Source organism: Fulmarus glacialis, unplaced genomic scaffold (assembly GCF_000690835.1).
Source record: "Fulmarus glacialis isolate BGI_N327 unplaced genomic scaffold, ASM69083v1 scaffold5726, whole genome shotgun sequence".
Lineage (NCBI taxonomy): Eukaryota > Metazoa > Chordata > Aves > Procellariiformes > Procellariidae > Fulmarus > Fulmarus glacialis.
In genome coordinates, this window is record NW_009216110.1 from 41910 (window position 1) to 67291 (window position 25382).

Here is a 25382-nt window from a genome sequence, read left to right on the forward strand (position 1 = left end):
AAATAACTTTACACCATTATTAAGGATGAGCAAGAACATAAATATATCAATCATTATTTCATATAACTTCAATTATATGAAGTTGAATCAATAGGCAGATGCCAGGAGCCCACCTATTTTCTGTGAAAGCTGTGGAGTCTGGTCACAGCAAGGTGCCCTTTAGCAAAGCATTTTGGTTGCAAAGTTAACATTTGCGTAAGGTATAATCTGTAAGCAGTTAAGCCCAGAAGAGGAAGAAAAACAGTCCACTAAAATTGGAATACTCTAATTCCTTTTCAGAAAAGGCAAGATAATGTACCTCAGTTTATTGATGTCATCCACCTTACAAAAAATCCTCCAGTTAATTCCTGGGCAGCTGTTCTGTCTTCCAGACCTGCAGCTCCAGTGCATCTATGCTCTACCACCAAGACTTGAACGCTGTAGGAACAGCTTTTGAGGTCATTTTCAGACAAGCACTGCTTTTAATTCTGGGTTTCACAGAAATATTTTGAGGGCTTAGGAAAGGCTGTTATGTTCTCCAGGGCCCAGAAGAGCTGGTTTAAGAATTTACTTATGGTCACAGTCAAAGTGGCATGTCAATAACATTTTGAACGAGGCCCCACATACTGCTCAGAGCCAAGACAGAACGGTTTGGCACCGGGGTTTAGAATTTTACATGGCTTCAAAGAGCAACGACACAGCTTTGCAAAAGGAATACCCACCCAGGGCTAACAAAATAGAGATCTTTACAGCTGAGAAAGCTGTTGAGACAGAGTGTTCTGGGGAAACACCATGTATGCATGCCATGTTGTGATTCTTCCCTGCAGGGCACTTAAATGGCATTCCCAGATAATCCAAGGAAGCAGATGACAGGTCACACTACACAGGGAGGCAAAAAATCCAGTGCTCCCTGCTGTCTAGCACAGGGGGAGTTTCTTTCCTGATCCCAAACATGGCAAGGGTTCAGAACCCCTGAACGTTTGAGCTGGGTGCTCAGAGACATGGCAACGCAGTAAGACATACTCATCACCATTCCCGACATCTTCCCAAGCTGAATTCAAAGCAACATTCTTCCAAGGGCCAAGCTGTGCAACAAAATAAAACCCAAAGAAAGCCTCCCACAGGCATCCAGTGCAAGCCCTGAAGCCATAGTTTAATACAACACAGCTATAAACACACAAGCAAAAGTGACCCAGAGCAATGCAATCCCAGCAATCCAGAAATAAAGGTTGGTGTGAACGCAGCGTGAATGGAAATGTGTGGTTTTAAGCACAAGAACAAAGGGTTAAATGAATGTCTTGGTGACAAAGGACACTATTCCCAGCTGCAAAGCTGAGGAGGGTGTCAGGCACTGAAGGCAGCAGACCGGTAAGAGCCCAGCACAGACAGGTTACCAGTGGAAGACCCCATGCCCTAACATGAGGAGGATGACAAGTTTGCAGAACATCACGCACCACTTTTCTGTTAGCCCAACAGGAGAACAGACTACAGCCATGTATTTCAAACCTCGGTTCCAAACAGAGGAAAACAAAATGTACAGCAATCTGGCCTATGATTTACAGAAGCTTAAGTGAGATTCAGAGGCAAAAATCCACCTTACAACAGCCAGCAACTTCTAAAGGACATAACTAAGCTGTCCAAAGCTAAGCTGTCACCATCAATCAGAGGAACCCCAGAGATGCAGTCAGGGGTGACACCCTCTCTGCTGCCCACAAATGATCCAGGTCAGATCACTCATTCCCATACACCTTAGGTGTTTGCAAATACGTGAGTGCGAGTGATTGAATGAAATCTATAAAAGAATGAGTGTTAAGAGGCAAAGTCAACTTATTTAGAGATCCTGTAAATAAATACCACCTTCCCTTCCATAGGATCTTCTAATGAGTTTTACGACACTATTCTCCCTACACCTGTTTCTGAGCCACAAGGTACCAATTACTATTCCTATTTTATGAAGTTCTGTTACTAATGTTCTTTACCTGGAATTCAGTCCTCTCTGAATGCATTTTAAGAAGTCATCATCTCTCCCCATTTTTTGCTCTAGTTGTACAAAAACATCTGCTTTTTTAAATCTCTGTTTTATCAGACTGAATTTGTAAGGCTGACCAGGGAAATGGAACGAGCAGCAGCAATTTCCCTCTGCCTCCAAACCCAGTGACCAGAGTTGCACATGCTGCTTTAAATAATGCCTTACACATTTCTGTCCCTAGGAAAAGTAACTTCACCTGATGCACCGTAGGCATCCCATTACCCTTTGCAATAGTGCCATCACACCAACCACTTCCCTGTACAACTGACAAATACATTTCACTCCTCTGTGGCCTCCAGGACATGAATGCCAGCCTCTAGAAAAGGGTTTTTCTATTTCTCCTAAAAAAGTCCGGAAGAACAGAAGTAGGATGAAATATTTGAAGACTGCAAACAAGAATTTCTATTCTTCCCAAGGGACAACAGGATCTTCCTCCACACTGTAATACCTCCCAGCTGTGTTTTCTTCACAGTGGACGCTGGTTTGCCTCTCGCCCCATTCTGGTAATTCTCAACATAATCCAGGAAAGCCTCCCCATCAACCTCCCCACTTATTCATTCACAGCTTCCGTATCATTTCCTGCCTACAGTAAACATCAAACAAAGCTCAATAGGAAACTATATCTAATGCCTCAGTTAAAACTAGACAAAATAAGTTATTGAAGAGGCATTAAGTTTGCTCGACACTTTCTACCTTCGATAAAATCATATTTCATTTGATCATGCTTTCTATCCACTCTTTTACAACATTTTTCATTGTCTTTAATTATGATTTTTTCCAAAATCCAGGATTGTGCATAATATTAAGATCAAACTAATAGGTTGCTAGAGGTGTGTGTTCACCTTGTGAAGCCTGTGAGCCCTTTTCTACATTTTCTTCTCTCATCTGGAATAGAAACCCCAAAGAGTAATTCAACACTTTCTCAACCCTTCAATCATTCCACTCCACAATGCAAACAATTTCTCTAATTTTCTGCATTTCTGAAGGTTTGCTATTAAATCCCAACCTCACCTTTCGTCTATTTTGCAAATTAAAAAATCGTATCTGCTTGTGATCACTCAACCCAAGATCCCGTTTTGACATCAGCTCTTCTACAAGATGTTTGCTGCTCACTAACAAACATCTCTAAAATAATACATTGCACCATCAATCAAAATGGCCAAGGCTTGATCTCTTTCTCCAAAGCCTACAAACTTTGCTTTAGTGTTTTCACAACTGTCCATCCCAGTGCCTTAGCTAAATGGCTTTCAACAAATTTAGTTCCAAGTTTTGAGAAATTCACAGTGGCTTTGCCCCTAACACTGCTAAGTTTCAAGTTCAAAGTAATTGCAACCTTTGAGATAATATTTTATTTGGTTTGCAGAAATTACCCCAATTATCTTCTCACAGGTCTATGTGTTCCTACATGTCTCCTCAGAGCGTCAAGTCTTCCAGGTCATTCTATCAGCTCCTCCAACTTGTATCTCACCAACTGAACTTTCACTGAAATACTTTGAACCAGACAATTAGCTGATCTGATCTTTAACGACATGGTAATTGCTATCACATCCAGAATGTGTTCAGCTCTCCCCAATAACTGAGTGGCACACCTTGGTAAAAGCTGCTTCTCTTCAGAAACTCACCTGTAGAATTCTCTGCAGGATTGAAGGAAGAGCGATAAATGCAGCCATGTTGTTCAGCACTTGCATTGTCAAACTCTTCAAAGCTGAAATACCAAACATAAAAGCCACCAGCAGTTCATTAGGATTCAAGGAGTAAAGAGAGATCAATCTTTCAGATTACAAGAGTTTTATTTCAGTTCATGTTTTCTAGTTTGAAAACAGTTTTTGTATTTTTTTCATCTGCACATGCTTTGCACTAAGTACACGCAGCTTTTCGTATCAGAAAGTATATTTAAAAGTTTTCAACACCACGATGCCTCTCCCCCTCCCACACCCTACCTACAGTAAACGTTCACATTTTGAGACTGACTTTGTAGCACTGTCATTCACTTTTCCTACTGCTACCAAAAACCAGTTTGGATGCCTTGTCCATGTTATAGTCCCACAGACTTTAAAACTTCCTAGCATTAACCTTCGCATGAAACTTGTTCCTCAATCCCCAGTTCCCCAGTTCCCCAAAGTAAGAGCCAATATTGAGATATGCACGGACCCAGCAATTCAGCTCCTTTGTGGGGATAATTAGCTAGTTAGAGCAGTTTGGGAAGCATGCACATTAGGAATGAAAACAAAATAGTTATGCAGGATCCAAGTGTATTATCCCCTCATCATTTCTGGTATCACTTCAGATGATTACTTTTCTGCAGGCATTAGCTCCCAAAAATGGATAATCTAGGAAAGGAAAAGATGAGTTGAGGGAAGAGAGGTGATTTATATTTTTGGGTTACTGATCTCCGCAGGACCATCCCCAGGAGTCCAGATACAGCTAACAGTCAGTGCAGGGAAAGAAATAGAGGGAGGACTGACAGCATGATCACCATCACACTTACCTGTAGTAAGTTGTGATCCTTAACCACGCACAACTACAATCACTGTGGAGCACAGGGCTGGAATGGACCAAAAGACATTATTCTGCCCCAAGACCACAGTATCTAAGCCCCTTTTTAACTAGTCTTAAGTGTCCCATAAAGGGAGGCTTTTCAAGATGTGCTGCTGACACCCACAACAGATTCAGGGCACTAGAACTGGAGTAGAGAATTTAGCTGGTGTATTCAAGTTCTACTGATTTTACCTACAATAGACAGGTGCAGGGATAAGCCTACAAAAAAGCTAAGCGTGGAAGATGACAGTGTATTATGTCAGAAGTTCCCAAAGGACAGACTGCAGCCTACTTACAACCTAGAAAGCCTTTGTACACACTGTGCACCTTGGCCTTTTCTTAGAGATCACCCTCAATGGAGCCAGCCCATGAGCAGAGGCTGTGGTAGGGTTCCTCTTCCACTCAGGACTCAAAAAAAAAAAAAAAAAAAAAGGTATCTGAGAGCTGCAGCCTACCAAACGCCCAACCTGAGCTCAGCCCTACAGCCACTGCCGTTCAGATCTACTGCAGGAGGAGTGAATTTAGGAATTGAGTAACAAAACTGCTTTTCTTCTATTCATTCAGTAGAGAAGGAGAGACAGCACACAGATTTTGATTAATATTTGGGGTCTCAAAGGCCAAAATACTTACATTCGGAGTATCGACACTGTGAAGAACCAGATAATTTCTGTGGGGACATCATAGCCTCCAGCAGGGGAAACCAGAGGGCCTGAAATAATTGAATGCGAGGAAAAAAACCAGTAAGAACACGGCACTACTAAAAATGAGTTGCGACCAATGTCAGAGTCCATTTCCAAAGACTCACTTCCACATTCTGAAGAACTGAACTACATTTCTCACGACTGCAATGGAACAGAACTGAAACATATTAAAATAACCTCAGAGCAAAGCACTTAGGGATCTGCTTTCAGCCTAGATTGCTCATATCTTAGACTAAGATACTATTTAATTGGGCTCTGAGCACAGAAGACCTTTGGCTCCTGTTGCTCCCTCTTCTCCATTCTCACCTGTTTCTTTACTGGAATTGTGGTAACATAAGAAATCTACTTTTACTTCATTCAGTCCCCAACTACTTCTCCATGTGAGATGCAAACTCTCTGGTGTAGAGGCTGCTTACAGAACAGGTAGCACAGTAAATGGATCCCAACTGGAGGCATCTAAATTCTCCAGGCAGTAAACAGGAGTTGTGAAAATTCGTGTAATAGTGTACTGAGGAAACCGATCCTTTACTTGGTGACCAGAGTCAAATCTTACTTGGGCATCAACGAAGCAATTCCAGCAGGTGGAACAGGATGCAGAGTGAGAGGAAACACTAACTCAAATCTATCCAATTAGGCAGGCAGCCCATAAGCACTCAGGGTGTGCACGCAGACACCTCTTCAATAAAACACAGCAGCTATCTGTTGCACAGTAAGATCATTTAAGAGAAGAAACCGAGCAGGTCACCCCATACACCGGACAGTGCTAAGAAGAAATTACAGAATTCTTGACTTCCAGACATTCTACCTCTTCAGACACGGGAACAACGTTCTCAGTTTTGAGTTCAGTTACGGAAGTTAGGCATACTCTTAGGAGTAAAGATGCCTTTTATGTCACTGACGTTGGCAAAATGGAAATGCAACCTCAGTACAAGCAGACAAGCAAACCCAGTTCTCTCTTCAAGAGCTCAAGCAAGCTATGTTGTCTCCACCCCTCAAAGACCAGGCTGACATTAAATTCAGGATTTGTGAACATACTCAGAACAGCAATATTCTGCAGCCACAGTGACAGCAGCATCAACGTTGTGCCACCATAAAGTTGGCTCAAACCTTACTATGCCTTCTTTAGTGTGTGACTGACACTCAAGCCAAAATTTCAACTGGAGCTAAAAATGGGGGAAAGGATGTTGTCTCATCTGCTTCTCCACTGCTGATATGCACTTTATTTTGTGCTTCATCCTTACAAGTGAGGATTTCTCTCTTGTGGGTCTGAAACCTGAAGCACTGCAAGAAGAACACAAGGCAGAGGAAAACAAGACTGCTTGAGACATATCAGTATCCAATAGATGAGGAAAGGAAGAAGCACGTGAAGAGAAAGTTTCAGGAGATGCAGAAGCCTTTGGTGTTGATTTTAGTGATACATTTTACCTTACCTCTCGCTGTTGCTGGTCTAAATTGTGTGAATTCCTCCGGCAAAGGGCAATTGTTTTCATTAAAGTATCTTCAATGCTTTCTAGCAACGGGAGTACAGCTGAGCCTTAGTTTTGGGGGGAAAAAACAAATTGCAATTATAAAAAACATTAGATATGTTAATTCCCAATCATCCTGCAAAATAAAACCATGCTGTTCTTCTAAAATCTGTTCACTGCAGTGAGCAACTAAATTATAAAGACAGGTCCTTATTTTTGACACTTTTCCTGAATAGCACAATAAATTGGGCATATAAAACATTTCATGTAACTGAATAAGGAAGATCTTAGATGTGGTTTAGGATACAATTAAGTAACAAATATGGGCACTGCATTTAATTAGGTGCCCATGAGTCCCTGGGCTAGTGAACAGTACACCTCTGCATATACTCATTTTCTGTAGGCTGAACATTCTTACTCTTACTTCTCTGAGAAGTTTGCTTCAAAAAAAGCTACTTCCAGATGTCTCTCATCGCTGTTCATATATAATGCCTGCTAAAGCTCAGTAATGAGTTTGAACGGATTCTAACATAGGAAACGTGTCTGGTAAGCCAGTAAGAGTACCAGTCACAATCAAAAGAGCTAACAGAGCAGATGACCACACACAAAAGTCCATCTCATTTTGTTTATTCTGATCCTGCTAGAAAGGAAGAGTAAGGAAGTGTCATCAGAATAACTCCCACAGCCATGTGAATATAAATTTGAAAAATGTCACCGCAGTACCTAGAAACCTGAAAGAGGATCTCATTATGCCAGGTGTCAGACATAGGCACTTTACATTTTTGTGTTTCTCTCTTTTTAGTAGCAAATGGAATTTAACTTGATAACTCTTACTTTCATCATCTTGCGTAAGCATCAGCAACTTGCTCTGCAATCGCTGAAACAAAAGAGAGAACTCAGAACAGTAAACTTGCAGAATCTCGATAGAAGTGTTTTTGAAAGGTATGGTTGCAGAGGCTTACCCTCGTTTTCTTCCCCAATATGACTAACATAGCATAAATGTCTTTCCAAATATGGAAAGGAAAACAGGAACTGAAAGATGATTTTTGATTAAGAAAAACGAATTTCAGCATCTATTATCTACTAGATGACTACTATCTACTGCTTGTAGACAGGCTAGAAAAATACACTGATCTGCTGAGTCTGCAGACAACATATTGTTATTTGACAGAAGCTAAATGCTTCCATGGATTCTAGTGGAAACAAATTGAGAAGCAATGACAATATCAAACCTTAACATACGCCATCATGCTGATGGCATGTCATGCCATGCTGGCATGGCAAAAATGCCACATTCAGGATTTCAATGTACAGTACCTCAAGCATAACCAGAAAGGCACCATGGATATCTCCCTTCTTCTCCAGTAAATATGAAGAAGCTTCATGGAGCTGATGTTTCTGGGTTATCTGAGTAAAAAGAAAAAAAAGGTGAACGTCTATCTCAAGGAATCTGCCAGTGTTTGTTTTCTCCACAAGACAACGATGACCAGATGGCCAGAAAGGATTGTGTCTCCATGTGTTCACAGGCACGTTACCCAAGTCTGAGCACTCCTACTTCCCCCTCCTACTGGGTATACTGTGTTTGTTTCTCAACTTGCAGTATTGCCACCAGCATTAAAATCTTTTAAAAAAAAAACAAACAACCTCTATAAATCGGGATGAAGGGCAGATTATCACTGAAATTTTCATAAAGGGAAGAAACAGTCACTCTCCCAGCGCTAGTCAAATTTTGGCAGCATTGCTTTCCAAAAACCCCAGGTCCATGATTTCAAATACCTTCAGCATATTAATCAAAATTAACACAGCCAATCTGCATTCTGCAGTTACTCAGTAGCTTCCGTGCACTAGTGGCCTTTTCTTATTAGCCCTGAGACTAAATTCAGAATCAGTATATTAAATATAGCTAACCGTGCTGCAGGAGAGCAGTTTAGCAGCCCGAGGGGACAAACAGTGTAGGAAATGGATGGGAAGAGTATCCAGGAGCTAATCCTCAACCTAAGCTAAAGCACTTTTACAGTACTTTAAAGAGGTAGGAGCTGATCTGAATGCTTCCCCTAGCCCCTGTCCTTATACATGTCTTCCCTACCTGGATGGTTTCTTCCAGTCTGCAGTATTCCAGAACTTTAAGCGTCTCCAAAACCTGGTCTGGGCTGTACTGACACAGCAGCTCAATGAACTGCTCAGTGATGCGGGGCGGTAAGTGTATCAGGTCTTGGTTAATGCCTTCTCTGGAATAAAAACGGCACAGGAGACTCAAGTCAAATTCTAGCCCATAAGTTTGGCTGGAAAGAAGAGTTTCTTGTTCAATTGTGTGTTGTCTTTTATCCTGAATACAGACGTAAAAAATCTGGTTGTAGGATAAAAATTATGCTGTTTCTACTAGTTACTGGTGCTGGATGTCCGTTAGTAGGCATTTCATTTGTTCCACAACATATTCTACTGATGCCTCAGTATAAATTACACTATCAAAGACCCCTGTGAAGAAAGATTCCAGCACAGACACCTCTTCAGCAACACTATAGCAAAGAGGTACAAAGAACTCATCTAATTTCTTCAATGAAGCCTTATGGTCCGAGTGGTCTTTTTAGATGCTGATCATCTTATATACCTTCTCTGCTTGTGTCTGAAGAAGTATTTTGTTGCCTTTTGCTTATTGCTCCTGAAATTCTTCTTTGACCTGCTTTATCATATTTTAATGTTTCGTCTGCTAGAATATGATTCCTTTTATCTACCTCATTGAGATATGACTTCATGCCTCTGTTAGAGAAACATCCTCATTTTTATTTATTCTCTTCTCAGACAGAACAAAACTGGTGAATTGGGTTTTGCTCTTGCAGAGGCAATAACTCTATGCACTTTATGGTCATCGGTAGAGCAGATCGCCAGCTGTAAGGTTTTGAACGAGACCCTGCATATTGTTCAGCCAAAGGCTGCATCCTCTCTCGACGGTTTTGCAAGCAGCTGCACTACTCAACCATATTCAGCTGGAATTAAGGCCTCCCTTCTGATTCTAGCTGAGGTATTTTCTGCAGGTGAAGCTCAGAGTACAATTAAACTCATTTAATAAAGATGTCCCTATAAAAAGGATTTCTCCAATTCCTTTCCAGCAGCAGCTGCTGGCACTGCAGTGGTTCGTGCAGTGGCCATTTCCTAATCCCTTGGCTTATTATTAAGTAAACTAATCTGGGGGAAACAAAACAGAACAGAATTGCGTACGGTGCCCATGACTGTCCCTGTGTCCTGACTGTTTTCTACTGATCTTGTTTTTAAAAAGAGCAATACGAAGCAGGAGATTTCAAAAAGTTATGATGGAAAGGATGATACTTTCCTAGAGACAGATATAGCACCTGCAACCCTTTAAAATGAACAGCAGTTCACCGCCACTGTAAATTAAACTTCAGAACAGAATTGCGTGCGGTGCCCATGACTGTCCCTGTGTCCTGACTGTTTTCTACTGATCTTGTTTTTAAAAAGAGCAATACGAAGCAGGAGATTTCAAAAAGTTATGATGGAAAGGATGATACTTTCCTAGAGACAGATATAGCACCTGCAACCCTTTAAAATGAACAGCAGTTCACCGCCACTGTAAATTAAACTTCATGTGGCAGTTCTAGGATTGATACATCGTGCAGAGAAAGAGCAGAAGTTTATCCTGTCTAGGAAACGGTTCTTAAACCTGCTAGGAAAGAAAACAGATCAAGGTATGTATTTAGTTTCGTTACCTTTCTGAACAGAAATTCCTAATCAGGAGAAGATGCATTGATGTGCAAACCCTACCACCATGGGATGGAAAAGGTCTGATATATAATACGATCCTATATTTCCTGGGAGCTACAAGAGCTAACAGGATTATTATCATCCAAGAAAGGCCAGGAGAATGCTGTGCCTCTAGCAAGCCAAAAGAAGCTTACTGTGATTACAATGTCAATCACTTGATTATAAATTATATTTGCCCAGAAATGAAAGCCTCACGCAGGTACTGATCACAGTGTCCAAAGCACGGACACAATTGTACAAAAACTGGTATCCAAACTATTGTGTTCTGACATGAAATAAAGAATGGACTTTTGAAGGACCAAACAAGAACCCTAAATTCTGGCTTCCTGCATTCACCATCCACTCCTCCCACAACACACACCCTATAAACGCCCCCAATATCTGTAAAGGAGTGTGTGTTCTACTCTTTTTGCAATTAGACTAAAATAAAGAAGCACTTTCTATCTAAAATTATCTCTGTCTACCAAAATGGGAAAAATGGCAAGTCATACATTTTTAGTACGAGAACAAACTTCTAATCTGGAAATAACTCTGGCACCTAGTATTCATGACTTCATGAGCAAGCCGACCTTTTCCTTAACCATTTCACTTAAGAGAGAATAGAAAGAAAGCTGGATTTTGATAATGTTAAAAACTAAGCAACAGTCTTGAGACTTGCAGCTCCTGCTCAGCTCAGCTTGATCAGGTTCATCTCCAATACAACCATGCCAAACATCTCCCCTGCCATACTCCTGAAAGGAAGAGCTAATCACTGGTTTCTCACAAAACCTGGCACAAGAGAGCCTTGCGAGTGTCACGGGTAGCTGGTCAGTGAGAAGAACCATTGTTAACAGAACCTGAAAGTTTAGGCATCTGTTAATACATTTATAGACCCAGAACGCTGTATTGCTAAATAAGTTAATATTGTTGGTATAATACACAAACACATGCTACAAACAGACATGCTTCACTGCGTTAGTTTTTTTAGAGGAAAAAGCTTAAGCGTTTAAAATGGAAATGTAGCAAAGGCTGTGATTAATGAGCTGAGCAATACACACTACATTCTCTGTTTTCTGTGGTTGCTTATAAGATACAAACATACGGACATTTGGTTTTAATTTCCCCAGGCAATTTCTGTTAACCCTGTTTCCTCCCTTCCCCCTTTCCCCTCCTTTAAAATAAATCTCTAGCTAAATTAAATGGACCAAATTAATCCCTAATGCAATTCCACCAACTAGGATAGTTACACTAGAACAATGAGTCTTGTCCCCATATGATCAAGCAATCATTCATATTTGCAACATTAAAAGCTCATTTACTGCTCTAAGAATCTTTATTTTAATAAGAATTTTGCTCAAAAAAGCATATAAACATTTAGATTGACTGAAAAGAGACAGATGTTTTCAGAAGAACCTAACCACTACTTTATGTATAGGTATACTTACAAAGTATAGGTATATCTGCAGATTAGGTCTTGCATAGCAAGATTTCTCCCTCCTTCCCCACCTCTCTCAGGATACAGTTCGATAGTCTTAGAAGCAGACAACCTCATAGCACTGAAAACAGACCACTGGACCTTGACTGTTATTAAAAAAAAAAGCCCCTCCAGCAATCTAGGATCTCTACAGAACACTTCTTACTAACAACATCGTTTAATAACATAGTTTAATAACAACAGGTAAAACCTTGGGCTTGCAGACCTTCTGCTTTACGGTCACTCACTAGCACATGGGAATCCAAAGTATTTAGTAGTATTTTGTTCATTTTTCTGCCTAACTGTCCCACTTATCTTTCACTTATTGAGTATTCTGGCAACAACAATCCAGTCAGTACACGGTTTATCTCCATTACTTGGGATGCTGAACATTGTACTGCAGTGCAGAGAATCATTGGACTTCGGAACACAGAGGGAAAAGGTTCATAAGCTTTCTTAAGTGACACACGGCACAACGTGACAAGCCACGCACCTTCCTGAACATCAGCCTTGGAGGGAAAAGCAGAGATCTTTTGAAAGATCAGAAACAGAAAGTTGCTTCCTATTGCTGGTTTGAACACATCATGTGTTGCTTTTGATTAGAAGATAAATACAGGAGAAATGGTTGTATTTAGCTCTAATTATGGCAGAGCTAAATTAGATACATTTATTACTCAGGTTATGGAAGCCACTCTATGCATAGGATTAAAACCCAGGTTAATTACTACCTTCATTGGGTCTCACTTGCCGCAAGTGCTATCACAGCATAAACAAAGTCCTACTTAACATCCAGCTGGGTAGCATTTCTGCTTAACTATTCAATTTTTTTTAAAAAATTATTCATTTATTAACCAAATAATCTAATTCCTCTCCTATAAAACCCAACCAAGATATTTTCTTGGCAAAATGGTGATTTTATGTTGACTTCTAAGAAACAAAATAGGTGTGGAAGTTCACACCTTCCATACAAACATGGCTGTAAAACTCAGGAAATAACAAAACATGTCTTTTTTTTAATTATTATTATTTCTAATGTACATCCTAACAAAATCCAAAAAGTGATTAATTCCAGGTTCTAGTTTCCAAAGCCTGCTTTTTATTCCACTTCAACAAGAACTGAAACATTGACACTTGAATTTAGATAATATTACCTTTTCCTACTCCTCCTCATAAAGCGCAATTAATTTGTAGCTAATTGACAAAACAAGATCTTGCCTTAAATTGCATTAACAATTGCTTGAAGGCAATTGGAGCTGTGCATGTATAAATGTCTTACAAAATAAATAAATAAAATCAAGGTCTTGTAGCATTTGAAACTGATTCAACAGAAATCGGTTCTGTTGAGCTGAAATACTGAAAGAACAGGAGCAGATGAAGCAAACAAGCGGTTAAAGAGAAGTTTGCAGTGAAATACAGCAGCAATTCTGAAATAAGATAGAAATGAAAAATGCCAATAGACCAAAATGCTTTTCTATTCATGTTAAATTTGGGCACCTTGGTCAAGTAATCAATCGGTGGGTTGAGAACAGAAACTGCTATTTCTGAGAACAGAAGGCAATTTCGGTCACAGGGTAACCATTTCACAGCCTTCTCAGAAAAGCTGTTACAGCAACACCCAAACTCCCACCAGTGTGGAGGAGGCGTCACACTGCACCTACTGGAACCCACACCACTTCCCAGTTAGGAAGCCGGCATGGGCTCTGCTAAAGGATGCTCCCCAGAACACTTCTTTCTGTGCTATCCTTTTCAACTTTGTGCAGTTTGAAGAGCAAGTCCCCTTTTCCAAGCCCTAAACTTGGCTGTTGGCTGTTTCAAAGGAATTTATTTTTAACTCATGTTTTCAAGCTGTAGTTTGCAAATGGTCTAATTTTCTTACATACCTCGGATCAAGGAGACTCCTCAGAAACTGGAAGAGTAAAAACTGGTCCTGTACAACAGGAGGAGACATAGTATTACTATTTTACATAATGTGCTATAAACCAGTGATTCCTGAACTATATCCATTGAAGAAAATACTGTTCATGGCTGGTGCCTGCTGAAGAAGTTGGTTTAGGCATTTGTCTTGCATAAATACTCAGAGGATATCTTTGCTGACAACAGCTCTGTCTGATCTCTGAGTGCAAGCCATACTGAACTCCAAACTGAAAACTGCGTTATCAAGTGATGCAACCAGCACCTCAGAGATCACACATTTTTACAGCCAGAACTCTACAAACAGGCCAAACAATTTAAATGCAGCAATTCCTGCAGCTGAGTAACTATCAAGCTATTTTTCCTCCATTTATAAGACAGCGACAACTTACTATTACTCCCAGCAATCATTTCTTACAAGAATGGCAACCCCGCTGTAAAGAAGCACCAACATCAATGAAGTTTGACACTTTACCTGGAGGTTTGTAACGATGCTCTCAGTCTGCTCGCTGAAGTGAATGGCTACCAAGTCGGCTGCTTTACATGGGCTCAGCAACAGCAACTCCTTCAGAGCGGGAAAAACAACAAAAATAATTACTTTTAATTTCATAGGCAATATAATTATGCATTTTCACTGAGTCCATTCATATTGTAACTGCATCTTTGCCTAGTTGAAAGCTGTAAAATAATGAACACCATTGCAAAAAAAGTGATCTTGAAAAAAATTAGAAGGAAGGGTAGTTTGTAAAAAGGCATTTTTGAAAGTCGATGATTTTACTACACAACAGGCCTTGTAAGAATGCAAAACTCTTCACATCGAGTCCACATCTCAGTCCTAAGGCGATGAAATTATTTCATCAGGTTTTCTGACAACTGCCTTTTACCCCCTGCCAACAAGGCCAGCTAGTGCCAACGAGGAGCCAGCAGTAGAGAGGAAACCAAGCCCTCAATTGACCCTAGGGAATTTCCCAGTCAAATGGAAACAGTGTTTAATTGGCTTGAACCGAACCGAACCAGAGGTTTAAAAGCAGGTTTCCTGTAACTGTTAACTATAACTGGTACCTGTCCAGACCCGAAAAAAACTCAGTAATTTCTTTACTGTAATAAAAGGAAAAAATTTTCCAAGATGCCTGTGGATTTGCATCCTGTCAACCTTGATCTAAAAGGCTTCATATCATAGAAGTTTACACAAGCCAGAACACGAGTTTTTTTGCTCCTAATGCTTCCAAATAAATGAGAAGCAACTGCTTCAAACCAATATTGGGTACCTGGTAACCCTTCCCAAAAGGGTTACCTGCTAAGCCTACAAAGGAGACAACATTGCTTTACTAAACAAAAACAACTGTTACAGTAGTAAAGAAAGAAAAATTTCATAAACATACATCTGGAAGAAAAAAAAAAAGTCTGAAAAAGTTACTTAGCACTAGCTTGGTCTCCAGACAGATGTAGCAGCCACCAAATTCAGCCAATGCCAGCAACAGACCAGGGTGAAGGGAAGAAAGGAAGTAACAAGGAAGAGTGTGACTACTCCACAAGCTCTCTAAAGAAGAGCTATCAGGTGCATTTTGTGAGGTTTCCAAAGCAAAATTTGCCTACCATACTGTATGTAAAGCAGCTCTGCAGTGTTTGACCCCACTGTTTTACAGCATGGGCCACAGCTTTTAGTTGCTTCCCCAGCGCTCAGGAGCACGACCCCTTCATCTCACAAGCCCAGGCAATCCAAAGGACCCAGAAGATCTTAACCACAGCAGTGCAGAGGAATGCAGATGTAGTGTGACTGCCTTCATTTGTTTCTTCTGTGGACAAACCCTCCCCGGGAGTCTTGAGGACAGCTGAAGATAGGACTGACTGGCTGGAGGGAGATGGCACAGCCTCCCTGTAACTGACTGCAGCTCTTGGATCAGTGGGACCTTCATAGCCTACCCCTGAGCAAAAGGGTTTGGGCTTGGGTTTTCATCCTCTCCTAGGTTTGAGCGATTTGCAAACATGGTACTTCTTCGGCAGACAGCCCTTGAGGAGACAGTACTGACACAAGGCACGTGGGTCTGAGGACAGAAAGTGACCACGACAAACAGCACTATGATTGAAGAGAAGCCTTGGGCTTTATTTTCAAGATAAAAACATCAAGGAACAACAGGTATGTAGGACGATGGCACTGATCACAAACCCCACTTTCTGTCATACAATCACCAGGGAAGCCTCTCTAGACACTGCTAGTTTCAACTGAAGAGACTGGTTTGCTACTTTCCTTCTTCAACAGATGAAAGGACAGTTGTTCAAAGACCTGAAATCACAGCAGCTTTTTGGAGGAAGCTGCAAAAAGCATGGGTAAAAGCAGCCAGCAGTTACCTGCAAGGCTGGTGGAACAGTGCAAGAAACTCTTTTTTTAAGGATGACCATGGACAAATTGAGAGGAATTTTTTCTGTTGTTTGCCAACTTCAGAAAAGTACGCAGCTCTGACAAGTTGGCCAGTGGGCACTTCTGATGTTGTACAATAATCAAGAAGTGGCTCCACCAGACTGAGAAAACATAAACAAACAACTCAGTATGAAAAGCTGGCAGTCTTAGCCTACAACAAGCTTATCAAAACCAGTACAACGAAGTGAGGAACATCAGGAAGGGCAACCCAGGACATTTCTGATTTGTCCTGAGACACCCAAGCATGGAACAGCAATTGTAAAGGCCTCAGACTGAAGAAACCCAGCAAGGAGACCCACCTGTGATTTGATAAAGACACAAAATCAGGCTTACAGAGGGAGGCTGACTCACTCATCATGCCAAACAATTTGGCCTGTATATACCAATACAATCCGAGACAAGGGATGCAGCAGAAGAATGAAGCAGACACAAGGAAGCAGCAAAGTAGACAGCAGTTTGCTCAACTTTGAAAGCCCAGTGTGGAACCACAGTTGCTCTGATAAAGTACTAATGAGCCAGGCCTGCTCAGCCACAGCACAACCATCACCACCAACAATTCCCGTAGGCTCTGATGGTGCAGCTAGAGAGTGGGTGTGAGCTCAGCGAGCTGCGAGTCGTACAGCTGGATTCACAGCATTTCTTTGTTTATTGTCTTTCGAATCCTTTTCCCTCTTGGTCCCTTTTCTCATTAGTCACGCGCTACTTGCAGATGCTGGTAGAGACTAAAAGTATTCTGTATCTTTCAAATGTACCTAGTACTTTTTTATCCACCTCACAGGACACAGCCTTCTGTGGCCATTTGCTGCTAAGTAGTCTGGGCATGACTGCTTGTTTTACAGACAGAGTTATTTTCCTGGCTTATCTCCAGATCACCCTGGAGGGGACTAACACCACCTTCTAGGAACTAGAGATGTTATGAATTCCCCATGTTGACTGACTAGACAATTATTTCAGACACACCTCCATCCCCTAAAGCAAAGAGAGATTGCAGAGATGGGAAAAGTTATTAGCTACAGAAGTCCAGCAACAGTGTGTCTTACAGTGGAAGTCATGACCCCATCTTCCCACAGGTTAGAAGTGCCGGGGTACCAAGGTTGAATGCTATTACCATGGTAAGACGAGGAATTTGATACCACAGACTGTGAGGTCAGTGATGTCAACGTCCTGACCTTGCTGCTGCTGCACGCTCAGGAGATGAAAGACTTGCTAATGGTTCTCTTCCCTGCCACACTTGCTAGCCATCATCCCCTGATAAGGCCCCATTATCCAGAGAGCAATACTTGAAACCAGGAAACCAAGGAGGCCAACCTGAATCTAAGAGATGCACTTATATTAATGTATGAGACTACTAAACCTTAAAGTCAGAGCTTCCTAAACAGTTGTGATTTGCAATTGTGACATTTCTACTTACAGAACAGCACTAGGCAGATCCAACAGGAGTTAGCAGTAGCTCAGGTACCATGGGTTTAGGATAGACTGTACCTCTATATGTTCCAAAGCTTTCTGCCACACTGACTGCTTTTCTTCAGCACTGTAGCCAGGCATGGACAGGATGTTGTGAATATAGTTGAAAACTTCTTCCTGTAAGGCATAAAACCATAAACAGTACAGTATGTTCTGCAGCACCACTAACAGCATTGGATTTTGCTAAGGGAGAGCATTTCAAACAGTCTTAGGATGACCTCAGGGCTAGTCCTCTCTTAGCAAGTCAGGACAAGTTATCTGCAGGCGAGATTATATGTCCCTAAATAGTTCCTGAAGAACTGCCAGGAAAAAAAAGCCAAGAGGAACAGAATTGATGCTAAATGTGTTAAGCACTGAGGTCAAAGAGAATTGTTCTTCCACTATTAGAAATGTCCCCCTCTTGCTCACAGGGAAAAAGGACAGGACATTACTCTTTAGCCAAGAGCATAGGCAGAGAAAAAAACGCTCTACCAGAGGGTAGGTCAGTTTTCCCAGCATATTCCTGAATTCCTCTTCGACATTAGCCTCTCCCCCAGGTTCTCCTGCACTGTCCTCAGCTCACATGCTCTCCTGTACCATATTTTTTGACCATCTCACTATCACAACCTCTCTCTTCTGACTCCTTCACCCACACAACTTTCAGCATAGCAGTTTCATAAGGAGCTGGTGTGATCAAATTTGCCAGACTCTCCTCCCAACTTCTGTTGGTGGTAGGGAAGAGAATACCTCAAAAACTGTGGCAGATATGCAACTTATGCACATGCAGAAGGTAATTGCAGAGAGATAGTAAGGACAGAGAGACTCTGTCCGGGGGGAGAAAAGAGGGGACTGATGGCAGAAACAAAGAAGTATTGCAGTTAGCAACATTTGCAATAAATCCCACCTTGCACTCAGGTTTTCTGTATTAGCATTGTTTAAATAAAAAGAAACAAAAAACTCTGAAGCTTTAAAAAAATCAACTCCTCTCCAACACACACACAAACACAAAAAGCCTGACTATAACTAAGAAAACTCAACTGTAAAAGGACACTTTTTAAGATAGAGAAGCACGACAGAAGAGCAGGGCTGGTGTGCCCATTCACGCTCCGGCCAGCAGGACAGGCTGCACCGCTATGAAGAAGAAAGGCCAGAAGCACCAGATTTACTCACCTTTCTCACTGGATCATGCAGGTAACAGCCAATTATTTTGTCATAGCGAAGCTCTCTTTCATACATGAACTCGCAAATCTGATAGCTAAAATGAAAAATACTTTTCACATTAAGAAAAACACACTCGCTCAGCTAAGTCAGCAGAATAGAAGTAGGCAGCTCAAATCCGGCACAGTTTGGCAGCACTCAAAAGAAAATACAGCATGTTTTACAAAAAGCATTTGGAAGTATCTCACATTAAGGTTTTCAGCAGACAGGCTGGGTGGCTCCAGTTTACATATGCCATTTAGTATCAGCCACAGGCCAATCAGCCTATCAACCTCCCTCTTTTCGGGAGGTTATCATACAGAACTGAGAAAAACAAAGTTACTAAGGTGAGAGGCAAGGGACAGGACAAAAATCCTTAAAGAAATCAGGTTCACAGGTTCTGCTGTTCATAGATCATCTTCCTTAATTCCATAACACACTCGGCTCTAAGGCAGGCCAATCCACAATACTAATTTGAAGAAATACGCTGAACATGACTCAATAATGTGTTATGACACAGCTTCCTACCTTCAGATTTTAATAAACTTCTTTAATATTTTGAGACTTTAGATAAAAACAGATCCAACTGAGGCAAAACAAATAAAAAGTCTGCTAAACAACATTACACTATAGGTCTTTTAGCTCTGACAGAAGTGGCTGAGCTAGTGGTTCTGGCTGTCAAATTCTCTGAAGCAAGGAGAAAAAAAATGCATTTCTTGAGTCTGAAAAGTTTGGTTGAGTAACGCCTTCTAGGACATGCAGGAAAACAGGTATGGCATACCCGACCACTGCATTTCTATCCCTCTGGTCCTTTGTGGTACAGTGGATTAATTCACATAACATCCAAATTCAAGACTTGGATGAAGCTGTCCCTCCCTGGCTGACTCTGTTCAGGCATGGCGGACTCTTTCTGGAAGTGTAAAGCATCTAAAGAAGATGGTGGAAATTTTTAGCCTTTCCAGACACTGTGTTTGTCTCTCCTACTCAATTCTAAAATGAGTACCATGGGGGTGGCTTCAGACCCCTTCGTGCTTTTAAATCCACCTGTGGGTCTCACCCCAACGAGTCATCTCCATCTGTCAGTGGTAGAGCATTCAAATATACAACTATACCTTTGAACAAAGCCTGGGCTCTAGGATAGGAAGTGCCAAAACTCATCAAGCCCCACAGGGTTTCATGCTGAAGGGTTTCCACAGCTCTACCCCCTCTTATCTTAACAATGCTTTCTGTAAGAACACCCAGTAGAGAGAAGATAGAAAGACTGGGACTAAATATGAACATATTAAATGAAGCATATGTGAACACATAGGGAAAAGAATCCCAAACACAGCTGCACAGTAGGAGCAAGAAATGTGGACGGAAAAAAGCTTTTGAGGAGATTTAGAGGCAGTATTTATATATTGTACACGGCAACTTACAATTCTGCTTTTTCTGCCATTTGGATAAGACGGCTCTCTTCAAACTGTACTATCCCTCCTGCCTGGAGCAATTCTAAAAGGACCTGCAGATATTGAAGGCCAGTTATTTACATTGCAGTAGTAGCTGGACAGCCAGTGCCATTCAAAAGTACACTGTTCTTGCTCCATTAAACTTTGTATTAACACAGGGCTTATTTTACAGATTTTTTTAATTGATTATCCATTAACTATGAAGGTCATGCACTTATCCAGGACTTTTCCTGCCTCTGTTCTTACTGCTGTCAAACCTCTCCTGCGGGCAATGCTGGGGTAGGATCCTCCTTCACTCCTGCTGTGTACAGCACTGCCCAATTCTTCCACACTGGCCACCATTCCTATGCTAGGTGACTGCTTTAGCATAGGACCTTCAGCCAGCATACGTTCCCAATGAGACTGGACTTCGCTCTACAGTCTGGTCATACCTGGTGCTTAAAGAAATGGTCCCTTGAAGGCCATTACCTGTTGCCTCTCCGAATGGCGGGAATCATCATCTGGACTGCACAGAAATTCAAGGACCTGTGCAAGGATGTAGAGGTTAGCATGAGTCAGGCCTAGTTAGCATAGCTGTTAGCATAAACCTAACAAGCAGACTGTGAGCACCAATAATGGCAACAGCAAATCAGAACACAACAGTGCAATTTGAATGTGCTGTTCATCTGTGAGGTACTCTCCACTTGGTCCTGTAACTGAGGACACTTAAGAATACTGGCGTAACCAAGAACTGCTGAAAGACTCCAGGGAGTCTCCCATGACTCTGCACCAGGATCTAGAACCAAGGGAATATAGAAGAACTCAGGGGACTCCATGATCCTGCCTTGGACCACACACCAAACAGCGGAAACCCATGACTCTGCACCAGGATCTAGAACCAAACTTTGGGGTACCCAGGGAATATAGAAGAACTCAGGGGACCCCAAGATCCTGCCTTGGACCACACACCAAACAGCTGGAACCACTACACTGACCCTTTCGACTTCTCTCCTGGACTGTGTCATCTCTCCCAGAAAAAACAGGAAATCATGTAATTCATAAAATGTAATATATCTGTAATTATGGTGTTTAATCCAGATCTATTTAGCCTCCACAGACGACTTTGGTCTTAAATTATGACAAAGGACATATATTTTCTAACCCCTTTTTTATTAGTGTGCATATACCCATATTATCATCAAAGCGCAACTACTGTAGCCATTGAAGTCACCCCCTCAGTCCCAGGAATTTCTGGGACTTAAACTGGGATATAAACTTAACCCGTGCAAGCTTTAGCATGCATTGGTGCACATCAGCCTATTTCAAACAGCAGAGAAGGACAGTGGACATGCAAACTAGAAATTACCAGCTACGTATACAAGCTCTATAAACTCGCTAGTGTCATTTTAGCTGGCATCCTTTATCTTGGCATCTTCATACAAAAAACAAGTGACAACAGAGCCACCAAAATGCTCACTAGGGCTTGAAGATAAAAGATAAACAGCTTGGTTACAGCCCTTCTGGGCCTTTGCTTTCCCTCTCCTTACACACTAGGTATCACAGGAATCTGCCATTCCATGGAGAGGAGCAGAGGCTGTTCCATCTCCTAGGACCTGACCCTCCTTCTCACACAATTCCAGCAGGCAAGCTCAAATATGGAGCTTACTGTGCTTCTGTGGTCTCTCCTACCCTGCTGCTTTGAAACCACAAGAAAGTCCCAGCAAGATGCTACCTGTTTTATAATGCACCAGTCCTTCCAGAATTGCTTCAGTCCACAGCACTAGCCACACTTTCACGGTGCTGCACCCTGTTTGAAACTTTTTCGACCCCTCACAAAGGAATACTTGCCTGATCAAAAAGCGTCCTGTTCACAAACAATGTGTTGTTGGGCTTGGCGAGCTGACGGGCGAGGAAGGTGAAGAGACAGCCAACCTGCGATGGGGTGAAGTCAGAATTCTCTACCATGACCTGAGATGCATTAGAGAGAAAAGGGAAAAATAAAAACACAAGTGATTGATTCTGCAGCTGCCTTTGGGAAAGCAATCAGGACACAGCAACAAGAAATCCCTGTACAGCCATCATGTCTCCTCCTACCCCAGAGGTCTACACAATCTCCTGGTGCTGGTCCATCCTGAAGGTCAAAAGATAAGCCACCTTCCATGGCATTTAACTGTGTCACCTGAAGACACAGACAGTGGATGTGTCCTTGCTAAATCACCTCTGTCCTAAAGCTGAAGAGGCTCGACCTCTCTGGTGTATACTCAAGGGAAGCATTCTTACATGTCCCTGATTTTCGGGTGTGAGGGGGCTCCAAACCCACGTTTATCTCCATCTCTGTAGTCTGTGCTCATCACTGGACATGTAACAGAGCTTCCGAGCAGACAAATGTTGTCACATGAGGAAAAAAGATAAAATTAGTAATTATAGGAGGAAAAAAAACCATTTGACTTCAAGCCCCAGGCACTCACCACTTCAATTGCGGTATGCAGAAGAACGGATCAAATGACTAAGAAACGACTGTAGGTTCAGGGAAAAGCTTCTTTTCTCACATTAAATTAGCTGTTAGTCTATGAATATTTTGAGAAACTTGTGGCTGTGCTGACTTGACTTGAAATTACAGAAAAACGGAATATCTAAGAGTCACTACAAAAGGGATTTGAAACCTGAGAAGTGCTTGTCACCTGTCTGGCATACAAAAAACAAGCGTGATGTGACCTGACTTCGTGTCTCATGCTTCTAAAAAAATCCTGAACATTAAGGGAAAGTGTAATGCCCCTGTTTGGAGAGTCCCTCTCTAAAAGCAGTGGGTTTAGTTGGGAGGAAATCCATCACCTGAACAACTCTGTAAGCTAACATTTAAGAATTGCTCTAGCAAAGCCTAGACACAGAGCATCTCACAGTTTATAACCTCATTCAGTCTAAGCTTAGGAGATACAACTGCTTTCTTAAAGTGACCTGGAGTTCCAGATCCCCAGGAGATGCTAGTGATTAACTTACACAAGTGGAGGCAGACAGGTAAGACAAATTAAGGAACCAAGTAGAGCTCTGCTTGAAATATCAGCTAATGCTATCATTCTTTTTTAATGTTCATTTTCTGTTTAAAAAGGCTATTTCATACAGGAGCCTAGTCAGAATGACGTTAGCCAATCGCACTAAAAATAAGGCTCTCAAAAACAATAGGAGTGTTTTATTCATTTTGGCTTTGTTTTTCACAAACTGGGTCCTCCTCAGTCCATGTGAAGGTGAAAATACTGTACCTCTGAAACAGAGCAACCTTACAGAGGCTGCAGGCCAACCACGTGGACTTTCTAAAAGACGGTATATTTGGCAAAGTTTAGATCAGCATTAGCAGAACATCTATGTTGACCAGACTATTTTAAAAGCTCAGCTATTTCCTAAGTGGTTTTTTTGCCAATGATAAATTTAAATAAAAAGTTCAAGATTTTTTTTTTATTTTTATCCGAAAGGAGAGCAGATTCCAGACCAAGGGACTGACAGTTCTCATAACGCCAAATTGTTTGCCTGCAGATGCACTTCTCACAACTGCCCTCCTTTTCCCCTCCAAGAGCTGGGTTGAATTCTGTTGCGGTGGACATTTGCTACGTGGCCAGCAGCACAGAGCAGGGCTGTAAACAGCTCGATCCAGCCTACGCCGTGCCACAGGAACACATCCCACAGTAGCTCCAGAACACAGCTGCAGTGTGCCACCTCCTGCTGACGGCAGCTAAAGACACAAAAAAGCACGGTCTAACCCAACACAGGGCTAACTAACATCCTTACAGCAACGTCCTACTCAGGCAGGCTCACAGACGTTCCCCCATTATCTCAGCCCCTCCAACACAGCTTACCGCAGCAGCGCCGTCACTGAATTCACTCACTGGTGCCCTTGCTCTCATCCATCAATGATGACAGTGACAGGGAAACGCTACTTATGATATGTTTATACATAAACAGCTTCCAAGTGGAGTTACTCATTATTAATGCTGACAGCTTTGAAGGGGAAGGCAAATGGCATTTGGCAGCGATAGCTTTTAATGAGAACATTCATTGTTAAGGAACACGGTCTGCAGATGACAAGTGATTTCTAGAGCACCAGGCTGATAACTCTGACATTCCTCTTCTCTCCCATTTACTAAAGATAGGCCTGTCATTCTGGGTATGTTACACCCCAAACACAGCATTTACAGATACAGGGAGCAGGGTTTTATCAGAAGAGCATTGGCACCCTGCCAAGCACAGGATTCCTGGGACCATTTTTCCTGCTCAGAAGGAATCAGGGAATGGAATCAATGAGAAGCAGATAAAAAATAAACTTAACAGTGCAGGGAGGAGAAATTTGACAACAAAGTACAACCCAGGTGAAATCACAGACAGGAAAGGAGACCTCTCTGTCACCATATTTAATGTCCTTGAAGCATCACTTGCGAATATCCAACTGACAGCCTTGGCTGAGGTGACCCCACGCTCCAGACCACCACCTTCTCAGAGGTGTCATCCAGGACAGGACTGGAAACACCTCATCCAAATTACAGGCTTTACTGGACAGCGTTGTACAGAGTCAGTCAGATGTAAACACAGAGGTTAATTTTTAGGCACACTCACTTTCAGAAGTATGTCCACTATTCTCTGTTGATATTCCACAGCTTGTTTGTCATTCTTAAAGTCTTCAAAAGTCTGCATGAGGCAAAACACTGACACCTTGAGAAGAATGCTCTCCACTGCCAACCCCAGAAATACAAGCAAACACAAAGAAGCAGCCATATCACAAAGCTGACAATGCTTTTAAGCCCCTTCTGTGCATATCACTGAAGCAGCAGGTTCCAAGATACAATTTGCTCTTTTGTAACTACCAAAATGGTTCTTACATATTCAGGTAAAAGTAACACGTCCAAATAGACAGAAGAAATTCAAGAAATTTGGAAAGGAAGAAAGATGAATCTTTATGCAGGAGAAAGATGTAGGTACTAAAACACTCGTTATAAATACATTATTCTTGCTTTAAAGATGGCCTCTGCTACCAGAGTCTTCACTGTATAATGTCA

At 41.7% G+C, this 25382-nt stretch overlaps 1 protein-coding gene across 1 annotated transcript in view; it reads right to left on the bottom strand.

Annotated features, from left to right (window-relative positions):
- Positions 1 to 25382, bottom strand: part of VPS8 (vacuolar protein sorting 8 homolog (S. cerevisiae)) — a gene marked incomplete at its 5' end in the record, with an annotated part of 58715 nt that overhangs the window by 18860 nt on the left and 14473 nt on the right. Inside the window, 14 exons of the mRNA XM_009579164.1 lie at positions 3631 to 3713; positions 5177 to 5255; positions 6678 to 6781; positions 7548 to 7590; positions 8031 to 8120; positions 8800 to 8941; positions 13824 to 13870; positions 14330 to 14419; positions 17756 to 17854; positions 18887 to 18971; positions 20332 to 20414; positions 20830 to 20886; positions 22189 to 22308; positions 24943 to 25014. Of these exons, the coding sequence (XP_009577459.1) occupies positions 3631 to 3713; positions 5177 to 5255; positions 6678 to 6781; positions 7548 to 7590; positions 8031 to 8120; positions 8800 to 8941; positions 13824 to 13870; positions 14330 to 14419; positions 17756 to 17854; positions 18887 to 18971; positions 20332 to 20414; positions 20830 to 20886; positions 22189 to 22308; positions 24943 to 25014 (1194 nt within the window). The remainder of the gene's footprint in view (positions 1 to 3630; positions 3714 to 5176; positions 5256 to 6677; positions 6782 to 7547; positions 7591 to 8030; positions 8121 to 8799; positions 8942 to 13823; positions 13871 to 14329; positions 14420 to 17755; positions 17855 to 18886; positions 18972 to 20331; positions 20415 to 20829; positions 20887 to 22188; positions 22309 to 24942; positions 25015 to 25382) is intronic.